This window comes from Lagenorhynchus albirostris, chromosome 20 (genome assembly GCF_949774975.1).
Source record: "Lagenorhynchus albirostris chromosome 20, mLagAlb1.1, whole genome shotgun sequence".
Taxonomy (NCBI): Eukaryota; Metazoa; Chordata; class Mammalia; order Artiodactyla; family Delphinidae; genus Lagenorhynchus; species Lagenorhynchus albirostris.
The window spans coordinates 14,816,645-14,831,964 of NC_083114.1; the positions used below are offsets into that span (position 1 = coordinate 14,816,645).

At 37.8% G+C, this 15,320-nt stretch overlaps 1 protein-coding gene across 3 annotated transcripts in view; it reads right to left on the reverse strand.

Moving 5' to 3' along the window:
• NSRP1 (nuclear speckle splicing regulatory protein 1) overlaps window positions 1-14,886 on the reverse strand; it is a 66,597-nt gene extending 51,711 nt beyond the window's left edge. The window contains exons 1-3 of one of the 3 annotated variants that reach the window (XM_060133015.1): window positions 14,845-14,857; window positions 14,380-14,446; window positions 13,547-13,640 (exon numbers count right to left, since the gene is read on the reverse strand). Coding sequence is in view for 1 of the 3 variants with exons in the window: in XM_060133014.1 (XP_059988997.1) it covers window positions 13,547-13,640; window positions 14,845-14,864 (114 nt within the window). In the remaining 2 variants the exon portion in view is untranslated. Of the gene's footprint in view, window positions 1-13,546; window positions 13,641-14,242; window positions 14,268-14,379; window positions 14,447-14,844 lie in introns of those variants that run through there. The other 2 variants (XM_060133014.1, XM_060133016.1) reach the window with 2 other exon arrangements.
• Window positions 14,887-15,320: the final 434 nt, after the last annotated feature.

Genomic DNA, 15,320 nt, shown 5'->3' on the forward strand with positions numbered 1-15,320 from the left:
AGACACTGATGAAAGAAATTAAAGATGATACAAATAGATGGAGAGATATACCATGTTCTTGGATTGGAAGAATCAACATTGTGAAAATGACTATACTACCCAAAGCAGTCTATAGATTCAATGCAATCCCTATCAAACTACCAATGGCATTTTTCACAGAACTAGAACAAAAACTTTCACAATTGGTATGGAAACACAAAAGACCCCAAAGAGCAAAAGCAATCTTGAGAACAAAATATGGAGCTGGAGGAATCAGGCTCCCAGACTTCAGACTATACTACAAGGCTACAGTAATCAAGACAGTATGGTACTGGCACAAAAACAGACATACAGATCAATGGAACAGGATAGAAAGCCCAGAGATAAACCCACGCACATATGGTCACCTTATCTTTGATAAAGGAGGCAAGAATATACAGTGGAGAAAAGACAGCCTCTTCAATAAGTGGTGCTGGGAAAACTGGACAGCTACATGTAAAAGTATGAGATTAGAACACTCCCTAACACGATACACAAAAATAAGCTCAAAATGGATTAAACATCTAAATGTAAGGCCAGACACTATCAAACTCTTTGAGGAAAACATAGGCAGAACACTCTATGACATAAATCACAGCAAGATCCTTTTTGACCCACCTCCTAGAGAAATGGAAATAAAAACAAATGGGACCTAATGAAAGGTAAAAGCTTTTGCACAGCAAAGGAAACCATAAACAAGATGAAAAGACCACCCTCAGAATGGGAGAAAATATTTGCAAATGAAGCAACTAACAAAGGATTAATCTCCAAAATTTACAAGCTGTTCATGCAGCTCAGTAACAAAAAAACAAACAACCCAATCCAAAAATGGGCAGAAGACCTAAATAGACATTTCTCCAAAGAAGATATACAGATTGCCAACAAACACATGAAAGAATGCTCAACGTCATTAACCACTAGAGAAATGCAAATCAAAACTACAATGAGATATCATCTCACACCAGTCAGAATGGCCATCATCAAAAAACCTACAAACAATGAATGCTGGAGAGGGTGTGGAGAAAAGGGAACAGTCTTGCAAGAGAATTTCTCTGACTTCAAGTACTTCTAGTTGGAGACATCAGGATTAACCAGGATTATTAACCTCATGAAATACAATTCAAGCGACTGTACAAATACTGACTCTCCACTATGGAGAACAGTATGGAGGTTCCTTAAAAAACTACAAATAGAACTACCATACAACCCAGCAATCCCACTACTGGGCATATACCCTGAGAAAACCATAATTCAAAAAGAGTCATGTACCAAAATGTTCATTGCAGCTCTATTTACAATAGCCAGGAGATGGAAGCAACCTAAGTGTCCATCAACAGATGAATGGATAAAGAAGATGTGGCACATATATACAATGGAATATTACTCAACCATAAAAAGGAATGAAACTGAGTTATTTGTAGTGAGGTGGATGGACCTACAGACTGTCATACAGAGTGAAGTAAGTCAGAAAGAGAAAAACAAATACCGTATGCTAACACATATATATGGAATCTTAGAAAAAAAAAAAAGGTCATGAAGAACCTAGGGGTAAGACAGGAATAAAGACACAGACCTACTAGAGAATGGACTTGAGGATATGGGGAGGGGGAAGGATAAGCTGTGACAAAGTGAGAGAGTGGCATGGACATATATACACTACCAAACGTCAAATAGATAGCTAGTGGAAAGCAGCCGCCTAGCACAAGGAGATCAGCTAGGTGCTTTGTGACCACCTAGAGGGATAGAATAGGGAGGGTGGAAAGGAGCAAGACGCAAGAGATATGGGAACATGTGTGTATGTATAACTGATTCACTTTGTTATAAAGCAGAAACTAACACACCATTGTAAAGCAATTATACTCCAATAAAGATGTTAAAAAATTAATGTAAACTCACATTGATGCTAAAAAAATTAAAATTAAAAATCATTAAAATTAAATTAAAATCATTTATGATAAAAATTCGTAGTAAACTAGAAATAGTAGCTAAAATGTAAAGCGAACATCACATTTGAGAAATTTTATAAGCAATCTCCATTAGTCAGCAATGTAACAAAGTTTCTATCATTGCCTCTCTCTATATATTGTAGTTTTCAGACAACGTAATAAGACACACTCATCATCACAACAAAAGATAAGAAATATGAGGTAAAAGAATTGAAAAGAGACAAAATTATCCTTATTTATAGACACTATGTCTACAAAGGAAATCCAAAAGAATCATCAGGTAAACTATTAGAACTATATAGGTACTAGAATTAAATCAACAATAACAAAAAAATCAGAAGCTTTTACACATACTAGTAATAATAAATTAGAAAAAATCCCCTTATACGATAACAAGGGCTACAAGGTACCTAGAAATAAATCCAACAAAAGGTGGGTGTGACCCTCATGGAAGAAACAATAAAACTGTACTAAAGGACATATAAAACACCTGAACAAATAAAAAAATATGCTATCTTTATATATGAAAAGAGTGAAATATTAAAATATCAATTCTCTTCTAATCTATAAATTCAATGCAATTCCAATCAAAATCCCTAGTTTTATTATGAAACTGAAGGTGACACTAAAACATTTAAATGACTTAAGGCAATTTTAAAGAATAAGATAAAGCACTACAGTAGAGAACAGGCTGAACAGAATAGCAAGACAATGAATGACTTTGCAGATCAATAATGAAGATTTCGGTCTTTAAGAGCAATGGGAAGTCAACAGTGATTTTAAAACAAGTAAGACGACTTTGTCAAAAGTGTGCAAAAATGTACTGGAGAGGCTCAAAAGACAACCTGGGATGTCACTGAAAATGGTGGTATGGACCTAACAGAAATTCTCTTCTCCAAAACAGCAAGAAAATACTGGCAAAAAAGGTCAGAATCAGCTTTTTTAGAACTCTGGAAATTAACCAAAGGCTTACAGTAGTCCAGGGAGCATTTATTCAAGAACTGAATATTGGTAAGAACTCTGTGGTGTTTTAACTTGCCCTATTTCCATCATCCCCTCCCTAGTGCCATGGTAGCCTAAAAACAAGAGACCACAATCATAGTACAGTAGAAAAATCAGCAGTCTGGCAGCCACTGCAAAGGGCAGATGAAGTTCCTTGAAAACCTCATCCCAGAGAATTATTGGACCTGTCTGGTGGTTCCCTGGAAGACACCACTCACAAGGCTGTCTTTATCTGACTTGACAGAGTTGCTGATGCCTTCTCCTTGGGAGTATCTGTCGAAAAACGATCAAAGACAACTGCTGAACCTCAGGGTGGCCTGAGGCAGTGGGTAACAGTTTTAACAGTTGGGGAAAACAACCGGTTAACCAAAAAGCTTAAAAGGAAGAAAAGCAGAGGAACACAATGTCCATATGGGCTTGAAATCCCCAAAATATTCCTAGGGATCATGAAGATCACATGCATACACAGACCTTTGAGCATGATCAGGAAAGACTTAAGAAGGTCCTAAACTCTCAAGACAGATCTTGAGGACTGACATCAGGCTCTGCACAAGCAAGAACTGAAGGATAAGGCAAAGTTGTAAAATGCCTGGCTATGTGTTGAAGGCATACCCCAAGATGCACACAGAATCTCTTGGCAGATTTGTGACTTACTAGCTACAGGTGTTTAAGAAAGTCTCTGTCTGCTCACTTAGCTGACCACGAAGCTAACCAAGTGTACTTCAGTGGCCACACACAACTATGAATACAGACTTTAAGAATTAGTTCAGGGAATTCCCTGGCAGTCCAGTGGTTGAGACTCGGCACTTGCACTGCCGTGGGCCCAGATTCAATTTCCTGTCCAGGAACTAAGATCCCACAAGCCACGTGGTGTGTCCAAAAAAACCAAAACACAAACAATTAGCTCAGAAAAGTCACTAAGCAAAAAACAACAGCCAATAAAACCCAGCAAAAACAACCAACCTTGGGAAGAGGGGAAGATCTGATTTCCACATTTGCCATTTCTATTATTTTAGATTTTTTTTTTTTTTTTTTTTTGGTACACGGGCCTCTCAGTGTTGTGGCCTCTGCCGGTGCGGAGCAGAGGCTCCAGACGCGCAGGCTCAGCGGCCATGGCTCACGGGCCCAGCCGCTCCACGGCATGTGGGATCTTCCCGGACCGGGACACGAACCCGTGTCCCCTGCATCGGCAGGCGGACTCTCAACCACCGCGCCACCAGGGAAGCCCCATTTCTATTATTTTAAATGTTCAGTTTTCAACCCCAATTTATGAGACATACAAAGAAACAAGAAAGTACAGTCCACACACAGAATAAACACATTCAATGAACTAAAGGAAACTGTCTAAAAAACTAAAGAAAACTATGAGAATATCTCACCAAATTGAGAATACCAATAAAAAGAATTTACAAAAAAAAAAAACAAACCTCAGGAGTTGAAAATACAACAATGCATTATATCTCAGACAAAGGAGATGTAAAAAACATAATCCACCCGTGTGTCAACATAAGTAAATCTGGCTAAAGAGATTTAACCAGAGATTCACAAAGCAACTTTACGTTTATGAGGGCACATGATTAATACCACCATTTCTTTCCTAGAAAAGAACAAAAATTCCTACTTCATCTCATCTTCATAATCTGGATGATCTCAGCCACTTCGGTAATGCTCTTATCCTACTGGCATAAGGAAAACAGAATCCTCTTGCTGTCGCTCCCACTCCTCACAAAATTCTATCATTTAATGTTGTCCTTTGCTCTCTTCTTGCATTTTCTTACATATCCATTTCACTCACGGATAGCAGGTTAAGGGATGAATTTTTTTTTTTTTTTTGCGGTACACGGGCCTCTCACTGCTGTGGTCTCTCCCATAGCGGAGCACAGGCTCTGGACGCGCAGGCTCAGCGGACATGGCTCACGGGCCTAGCTGCTCCGCGGCATGTGGGATCTTCCCGGACCAGGGCACGAACCTGTGTCCCCTGCATCGGCAGGCGGACTCTCAACCACTGCGCCACCAGGGAAGCCCAAGGGATGAATTTTTAGCAAAGCTACACAATTACTTAAAATCTCTCACTGCTTATACTGCTATTAGATATATTCAGTATCATGAATCTCTAGGAATTCAGTTTACTAGCATATGAGAAAAACGTAAAAAATTCTTAGCCATCATTAAAATAACCCAAATTTCCTGCCATTTTCACAAATAATATGCTTTGTCATGTCCATATAAAACTGTCATTTTATTCAAACTATACAAGACTATCTCCAGAGAAACAGGAAATTATGAGACTGATAACTGATGAAAAACTGAAACTGAAACACTTCCTTGATTCAGATGTACTATAATGTTCAGAGAGATTAAAATTTTAACTTTTTCTTACCATTAGCAAGCCAAACAGGCTTCCAACGAAAAAAAGATTCATTTTAGGAAAAACAGACTTATGAAGACTACTTTAGTTATTCAAGAAAGTGTTTTTATTTTTTTTTATCTGGGGGAACTATTTATTTATTTATTGGCCACGCAGCTTGTGGGATCTTAGTTCCCCAACCAGGGATCGAACGCGCACCCCTTGCATTGGGAGCACGGAGTCTTAACCACTGGACTACCAGGGAAGTCCCAAGAAAGTGTTTTTAAAAGACTGGAGTTGGGACTTCCCTGGTGGTGCAGTCATTAAGAATCCACCTGCCAATGCAGGGGACACAGGTTTGAGCCCTGGTCCAGAATATCCCACATGCTGAGGAGCAACTAAGCCCATAAGCCCATGAACCACAACTACTGAGTCTGCACTCTAGAGCCCGCAAGCCACAACTACTGAGCCCACACACCACAACTACTGAGCCCACACACCACAACTACTGAGCCCACGTGCCACAACTACTGAAGCCCATGCCTAGAGCCCATGCTCTGCCACAAGAGAAGCCACCACAATGAGAAGCCCATGCACCGCAATGAAGAGCAGCCCCTGCTTGCCGAAACTAGAGAAAGCCCACATGCAGCAACGAACACCCAACTCAGCCAAAAAATTAAAAAAAATTAAAGACCTAACTGCTTCTATAAAAAAATAAATAAATAAAAGATAAAAGACTGGAGTTAAAGTGGTGAGAGATTAAGAAATAGGAATAACCTTCCCAGACTGCAAACAATACTACAAAGCTACAGTGCTCAAAACAGTGTGTTATTGGCACAAACACAGACATATGGATCAACGGGACAGAATAGAGAGCTCAGAAATAAACCCACACACCTACAGTCAATTAATCTTCAACAAAGGAGGCAAGAATATAAAATGGGAAAAAGACAGTCTCTTCAGTAAATGGTGCTGGGAAAGTCGGACAGCGGCATGTAAATCAATAAAGTTAGAACACACCCTCACACCATGCACAAAAATAAACTCGAAATGGCTTAAAGACTTAAACACAAGATATGACACCATAAAGCTCCTAGAAGAAATCATAAGCAAAACATTCTCTGACATAAATCATACCAACGTTTTCTTAGGTCAGTGTCCCAAGGCAATAGAAATAAAAACAAAAATAAACAAATGGGACCTAATCAAATTTGCAAGCTTTTGCACAGAAAAGGAAACCATAAGCAAAACGAAAAGACAACCTACAGAATGGGAGAAAACATCTGCAAATGATGCAACCGACAAGGGCTTAATCTCCAAAATATATAAACAGCTCATACAACTCAACAACAACAGAACAACCCACCCAACTGAAAAATCAGCAGAAGACCTAAATAGACATTTCTCCAAACAAGACTTACAGATGGCCCTAGGCACATGAAAAGGTGCTCAACATCACTAATTATTAGAGAAATTCAAATCAAAACTACAATGAGGTACCACTTCATATCAGTCAGAATGGCCATCATTAAAAAATCTACAAATAACAAGTGCTGGAGAGGCTATGGAGAAAAGGGGACCCTCCTACTCTGTTGGTGGGAATGTAAGTTGGTACAGCCACTATGGAAAACAGTATGGAAGTTCCTCAGAAAACTAAAAATAGAACTACCATATGATCCAGCAATCCCACTCCTGGGCATATATATCTGGACAAAACTATAATTAGAAAAGATACATGCACCCCTATGTTCATAGCAGCACTATTCACAAACAGCCAAATGTCCATCAACAGGTGAATGGATAAAGAAGATGTGGTACATATATAAAATGGAATATTACTCAGCCATAAAAAAGAATGGAATAATGCCATTTGCAGCAACACAGACAGACCTAGAGATTATCATACTAAGCAAAGTAAGTCAGAAAGAGAAAGACAAATACCATATGATATCACTTATATGTGGAATCTAAAATACGATACAAATCAATGTATCTACAAAACAAAAACAGGGACTTCCCTGGTGGTCCAATGGTTAAGACTCCGCACTCCCAATGCAGGGGGCCCGGGTTCAATCCCTGGTCAGGGAACTAGATCTCTCATGCCGCAACTAAACATCCCGTATGCAGCAACGAAGATCCCACTTGCTGCAACTAAGACCTGGTGCAGCCGAATAATTAAATAAATAATAAATATTTTTTAAAAACCCAAAACATGGGCTTCCCTGATGGTGCAGTGGTTGAGAGTCTGCCTGCCGATGCAGGGGATACGGGTTCGTGCCCCAGTCCAGAAACATCCCACATGCCGAGGAGCGGCTGGGCCCGTGAGCCATGGCTGCTGAGCCTGCGTGTCCGGAGCCTGTGCTCCGCAACGGGAGAGGCCACAACAGTGAGAGGCCCGCGTACCGCAAAACAAAAACAGACTCACAGATATAGAGAACAGACTTGTGGTTGCTGCGGGGTGGGGGAGGCGGGAGGGAAGGAATGGGAGTTTGGGATAGCAGAGGAAAACTATTATATATAGGATGGATAAACAACAAGGTCCTTCTGTAGGGCACAGGAAACTATATTCAATCCTGTGACAAACCAATGGAAAAGAATATGAAAAAGAATATATATGTGTGTGTAACTGAGTCACTTTGCTGTACAGAAGAAATTAACACAACACTGTAAATCAACTATACTTCAATAAAATTAAAAAAAAAGAAATAGTAAAAGCAATGAAAATATACCATGTAATCCGGTAATTTGCAAATGTTTCTAATTTGGGAGATATACAAATACAGTCATGTATTTTTTAAAGCACTGATTTCCTTCTGTTCTTCAAAAATTATAACAATGAAATGAATACAATTTTGAAAAAAAAGAAAAAAGCTCATACTGTCACCAAAAAAACCCAAACCAATTCTCTTTTATTTTCCACTTATATATCCATATAGTTCTGTACAACCATATATACATATTCAATTTTGTATTCTGCTTATTTCATCTTCTTTCATGCTTTTAAATGGTTCCAGTACTCTCTCTCATTATGACTTCTATCAGATTAAATGTGTTATTTCCTGTTATATTTTAATATGATTTGGAAGCTAAGTATCTTACAGGAAATTCTTAAAATTCACCATAAATTTTTCTTAAAAATTATTTTTCAATTATAAAAACTATTGTGGAAAATTTAGAAAACACAGAAAAGCATAAAAAACAAAATAACCACTCATAAGTCCACCAACGACAACTACCATTAATATTCTGAAATGCTCTCTTTACTCTTTTTTCCTTTCATTTTATTTCTAACAATTCTGTAATATACACTGCACCTCACTTTACTTAGCCATGCTTTCACTGTTGAAAGTTGGACTGGTTCTAAGATTTTACTATCATAAACAACCGTGAAATAAAGACTTCTGAATACCTATAAATCTTTAATGCAAACTTCTGGCAACTTCCTTAGGAGAGAATTTTAGAAGGGAAAATTCTGGCACAGCCTCTGTCTTCTGATTGATACAGTGGGTTAAATATACTTGATTCTTAAAGGATTGATACAAATTGGAAAACTGCCTTCCAAAAAGGGGCAATGATTTACAAGAACAAAATTTTGAATTTCAGAATTGCCCATTTCACCAAAACCTTGCCATTATCATTTTTTAAAGTATTTTCTAACATAGTAAAAAAAAAAAAAATGGCAGCTTACTGTTGCCCTAATTTACATTTCTTAGATATACTAAGATTAAATATTTTTAATGTTTATTAGATATTTCCATTTCTTCTACATTTCTCTATGTATTTTCCTCAGTTTTCTGCGGGAGTTTTAATGCTTTCCTTATAGTTTTTGTAACTGTTCTATAGTTTATGAAATTGAAAGCTTAACCTATAAAAGGACTATACCATGGCTTCTGAGTACTCAAAGTGCAATTATTATCATCTACCATTTATCTAACATATTTGATATATACACAAAAAACTAAATTAATGAACTTAAGCTATCTATTTTAACTTAATATTCTCTTTTAAAGAGATCAATAAGTTTTGCATCTTTATCCAACAGCGACTATTCTCAGCTTGTATGGATCATACTTCTTCATGGCATATGAATTATATTACAAAACTGGATCTCACAAGGTTATTATTATCTAGAAATGAGCATTTCAATTGCCAAGACTAAAAGAAAAATTCATTATGTTCTGCAAAATGAGCAAGCATTTATCACGGAGAAATATCTAAAAGGAAGTTCCATGTTTGTCATGCAACATCTATTTTAGTCACTAGCCACTTCATAACACTTGTGAAATACTGGTTGTCACACATACTTTGGATAATTGTATACATCATGGGTCAGCAAGTTACAGCCAAATCTCAGCCATCCCCACTTTTGTAAATAAAGTTTTATTAGAACACATTTATTAGTCATGCTCATTCATTTACATATTATCTAATGGCTGCTTTCACACTAGGAGATCAAAGTTGACTACTTAGCTTGCAAAGCCTAAAACATCTACTCTCTGGCTCTTTACAATATAGACAGCTAAAACATCTGAGTAAATGATTTTACTCATTCTTAGAAGCCAGCACAAACATTCGGATCCTAACTCATGGAGCTCATACTCTAGTACAGTGAAAGACTTGTATGCAACTAACTTATAATACAAGATATAAAAAGCTAAGTGCTCTAAGAAAGGTAAAGAGTGTCAGAAAAAGAAAGAGTCTTTCTAGTGGGGAAAATCTTGAAGGAAGCAACTTTTGCACTGGGTTTTAAAGGATGGCTATAATTTGGACATACAGGATGGAGAGACTTCCAGTGTGAAGAAAAGCAGAGTTGTGAAAGAATACAAACTTAACAGTGTACTTTGCATGGAGAAGCACAGTTAGGAGAAAATGCTAATAAGTCCTTTGAAGCCAAAGCATAGGGAAGGCTTTCAATGTCAGGATGAGCAGTTTAGATTTTAAATACAATTAGGTTCAAGAGTAAGGAAGTTAACAGGGATTAGAACTGTGCTTTCGGAAGATCAATCTATCAACAGTATTTGAAATGAATTTGAGGAGAGAGAGGTGATAAGGAAATTGTTACAAAGCTATAATAATCCATGACAGAAGTAATGAAGGTGGTGGCAATGGGACTGGAAAGAGAGGAGAGACTGGGAAAAAATGAAACAAACACACTATCTTAGCAAAACCACTCAAACACTTATTATCAGACAGCAGCATTTGGATATAATATAAACCTTACTCATATGGAGTAAAAACTCTTCATCTCCTCTACCTTTGAACAAAATGATAATTGTTTCTATTTAGTTCTGATAATTTCAAAAAGAGGGACTATTTAAATGATAATTTAAAGTGCTGGACTACCACTTTCTCCCATTTGTAAACTAACTCTGGATACAAACACACACTGAAACAGAATTCGCTTGCTAGGGCTCCCTCTGCTTGACCACTGGAGTAAAAGTCTCATCTTAAATTTGGGCTCTTAGTTGCTTCTGCTGAATTCCTGAAAATAAGAATAGGTGGATTTGCTTCAGAAGCTCCTCGCCAGGTTTATCAAATGCCCTCCTCAGGAGGGGAAACATAAAATATCTTTCTCTGTATTTTCCAAAACACCAATAATTTTATTATTTCTTAACTGATTAATTTTTAAAGAAGAGAGTTTTAGATTCACTGACATAGAGAAGAGACTAGTGGTTATCAAGGGGGAGGTGGGTGGGAGAGGAATTGATTGGGAGTTTGGGATTAGCAGATGCAAACTATTATATATAGAATGGATAAACAACAAGGTCCTACTGTATAGCACAGGAAACTATATTCAATATCCTGTGATAAACCATAATGGAAAAGAATATGAAAAAGAATGTGTGTGTGTATGTGTATGTATGTATGTGTGTGTGTGTGTGTGTGTGTGTATAAACTGAGTCACTTTGCTGTACAGCAGAAATTAACATAACATTGTAAATTATATTTCAATAAAATAAATTTTTTAAAAAGAAGAGTTTTATATTCAAAGCTCACAAACATTTAAATAATATACAAATAATATAAGCTGGAATTCACCAGACTGATGTTTTATAGGTAAGGAAATTATTCTAAAGACCGGTTTTATATTCTCTGCTCATTAAGAACTAAACTGCATCTCCCTGTCAGTTGGCTTCTGGCTGGGTTCTACCAACAGAATACAAAAACAGTATATTGGAGGGTAGGAGAAAGGGAGAAGACGAGGTATTTCTCCCTGCCTCTCTCTCTACCTAAGACTGAATCTCCCCGTGGCTTCAACTCCTTTTGGAAAAGTCCAGTTCCCGCCAAGTAACCCTAGCCTCTGGCCTCCAGGTCCAACTCCTACCTGTATCCCTCCATTTATCACTTCTTGCCTTTTACTACTGCTAATCTCTGGGTTGCTTCACCATCTCTTGTAGCTTCTCAAGTCTTCCATCACCCATGTAACCAATATCTGCATTAAAGTCTCTCTATGTAAAAGGAAGGAGGGTGGGAGGAAGGGAGGGAAGAGCAAAATGGCCCTAGGCCTTTCTTTTCTGACTCTAGTGTACCCACCGTCCAGCTTCCACTAGCCTCATTTCACAATGGAAAAGAAACAGCAATCACATCAGTAAACTTTCTAGATCACTTGTATAAACCCATCTTTCTCAAACTGGAGTATATGTTGCTTTGCATTACATGGGTATGCCAGGATGATTTATGTGAAACTACAAGATAACCATGACGTATTTTTCTGTTGTGTCTACAGTGATTTTAAAAAATTATTTGTATATTAAAACAAACCACAAGGGTAGTGTCAATTCAATGGGGAAGAGCCTTCAACAAATGGTGTTGGGACAACTGGATATCCATCCACATGCAAAGAGTGAAACTGAACCCCCATCTCATAACCGTATAAAAATTAACTCAAAATGGATCATAGATGTAATTTTAGAACTAAAACTACAAAATTCTTAGAAGAAAACATATGCGTAAATCTTTGTGACCCTGGATTAAGCAATGGTTTCTTAGGTATGACACCAAAGCAGTAGCAACCTAAGAAAAAATATATATTGGACTTTCTCAAAACTGAACTTTTGTACTTCAAAGGACGTTATCAAGAAAGTGAAAAGACAATTCACAGAATGGGAGAAAATATTTACAAATTACATCTAATAAGAGACTTGTATCTAGAATGTATAAAGGAATCTTACAACTCATAACAAAATGACAACCCAATTAAAAACTAGGCAAATGATATGAAGAGACATTTCTCTAAAGATGTTACATAAATGGCCAATATCCTTGGTCGTAAGTAAAATGCAAATCAAAACCACAATGAGATAGTTGTCTGGGGCATAATGTGGGGAAGCAAACTAACTGCAAAGGGGCGTTAAAGAACTTTCAGGGAAGAGAGAAATATTCTACAATACATCTTGACTGGGGTGTATATATTTGTCAAAAGTCACCAACCTGTACACTTAAAATCCATAAGTTTATATGCAAATTATATGTAAATTATCAACTTTAAAAAATGTAAGCCATCTAGAGTCTATTTCTTCAACAGAAGAAAAGAAGCAAAGGATCAAATATGTTCAATTACCTAACTATGCTATTATATTATTAGTAAAAACTGAAAGAGAAGTGATTTTTTCAAAGGAAGTATGAAATTGATACGAAGTCTTTTAGAAATACAGAAAATAACTGAAGTATTAAATAAGCACACATTTGGGGGTTTTATAAACTGCTGTAAACTGGGGCTTCATAGGAAAACACTGTTTTGGCTGCTAAAACATATAATGTTCATATTAGATGTCATTATCATCAATGCTAACTTTATACACTACCATATTACAACTGAATAACTACACTTAGCAGACACTGAGTAACCACAAAAGTAGTCTCATAAGAAACTACTTTGTTAATAAAAATTTCTAGGAAACTGGCAACATCTTAATAGCTTATTTCCAGGGATCTTTACAGCAACAATTTTGTTATATATCAGTATTATTGTCTGAAATTACTCTGTATAACTGCTTAAAAATAACTGAAGTTCATAGCCTTGGGAAAAAAAAAATCTCTTAGATTATCTGTGTATCACCTACAAAAAAAAAAGCAGACCTTTCTTCTTTATTCTTTTTGATAATTCTGTAAATTATAATGCTACAGATATGCTGTATTAACAAATATCTAAAGCAAGCAAAGACATTAAATTCACAAGTTCAATTTAAAAAAAAAATTTCCAACAATGCGGTAGAAAAACAGTTTCCCTTACCTCATCATCATCATCAGAATCATTCCCAAACACTGAAGGTTTTTGCAAAACAGGGTGCAACTGCTGTGCTTTCTTTGGCAAAGTAAGCCCATACCTGCATTTTTTTTTTTGAAATAGAAATTACACCATTATATTTAAATGTTAAACAATAATACAGCCACTACCTCTTCCAGACGAAGCTACCAAGTCAAAACATGTCACATAACCTATGAACATATAACACTGGTTCTGATTTTCAACTATCTAAAAGTTCTAATATGCACTAAGATTTTATAATTATTATTTTAAGTGATTATTTGTGGGCCAAAATCAAAATACCATTTTAATCAAAGAAGGGAAGTGAATGAAGAGTTCAGAAATGTTTTAGATGGTGAAATGATAGCAAGGTTTTAAAAAGAACATGTTAGTGGAAAGCTCAGTTGATGTCCACTAAAAATAAAAATGCTCTAAATTATCCTTGTGATCTAACAAGAGTCAAGAAAATACTTGTTTTTTTTCCTATTGGGTACACAATTTTAAAGAAGTTATTGGATAAAGGTTAATGTCACCCATGAAAATTTTTTAAAAGATTACATTAACTGAGAAACCCAAGTAGCCACGGGGCAAATTGCCATTACACTTTATTAAGCACACTTGCTTTGTCTTGGAGCACCTGAAAGAACCATCCCATCAGATCCAACTCATTTAGTTTCTCACGTTTTGGCCTTTAAGACGCAGAAATCACAGAAGGCCGCATCACAAGCGAGGATTATACATCAAAGATAAAACTTCCAAGAACATATAACATTTGTCTCTTTTGTGGCAACGTATACCCCAATTCCCTATATGCCTACCCTTTTCTGTGGCTTCTCAGCACAACAGTCCTAAACCGAGAAGGGAGGGCGGTAATCAGAACTTGACCTGCCAAGTAGAACAAGGCCCTCTAAGAAAGCCAGGAATTGTCTCTCTTCTCATTGCCCCTGAAAGCATCCAACCGGGGAGAAACTCAAGCGCGGGGTAGGAAGCAAGACTGAGGGGCCTCAGACCGAGCTTTTGGAAAATAGAAAAGTCTCGCTCTCTGCCCCTCAGCCTAACTTCCTTTATTTCCTCACAAGTTTCTCCCTGAAACTTCGGGCTTCCATCCTGGAAAATGTGGGGGGGGATGGGAATATATGTTCCTCAGGATTTCTCGCTTTCCCCCATCTCTATCCCTGACGACACAGCCCCTTCACTTCCAGCGCACTTCTACTGCTCGGCCAAAGACACAGTCGCCGTGGTGTCTCACTCCCCAGCCTAACCCTAACTCCCAGGTCACTCACTGCCTGCCCGGAATCGCCATCTTGCTCCCGTCTCCGCTGAACGTGGCCGACGCCGACGTGACGCTGACGCAGACGCCGACGTCGAACGTGAGCTCTCGCGCGGGTTTGGGCGGCCTAGACCCCGCCTACCGGCTGGGTTCGCGTTTTGTGTTGCTTCCGCACTGCTGGGAATCTGATGCTTGGTTTTGGGCGTTGTTTTGAAAACCGACAGACTGCCTCGAAATCAGTGTGAAGAAAGGAATGGCAAAATTTTAGGCCGGAGGTTCGCAGAGAGTGGTCCTGGGACCAGCAGAATCGGCATCACCCGGGACTTTGTTAGAAATGCAAAATTTCCGGCTCTGTTCCACATCTACGGAATCAGAAACTCTGGGACGGGGCCCAGAAATCTGAATTTTAACAAGCCCTCCAGGTAATTCTGATACTCAAGTTTGAAAACCACTGCCATAGGCTATCGATTCCCCCCCCCCCCCCCCGCC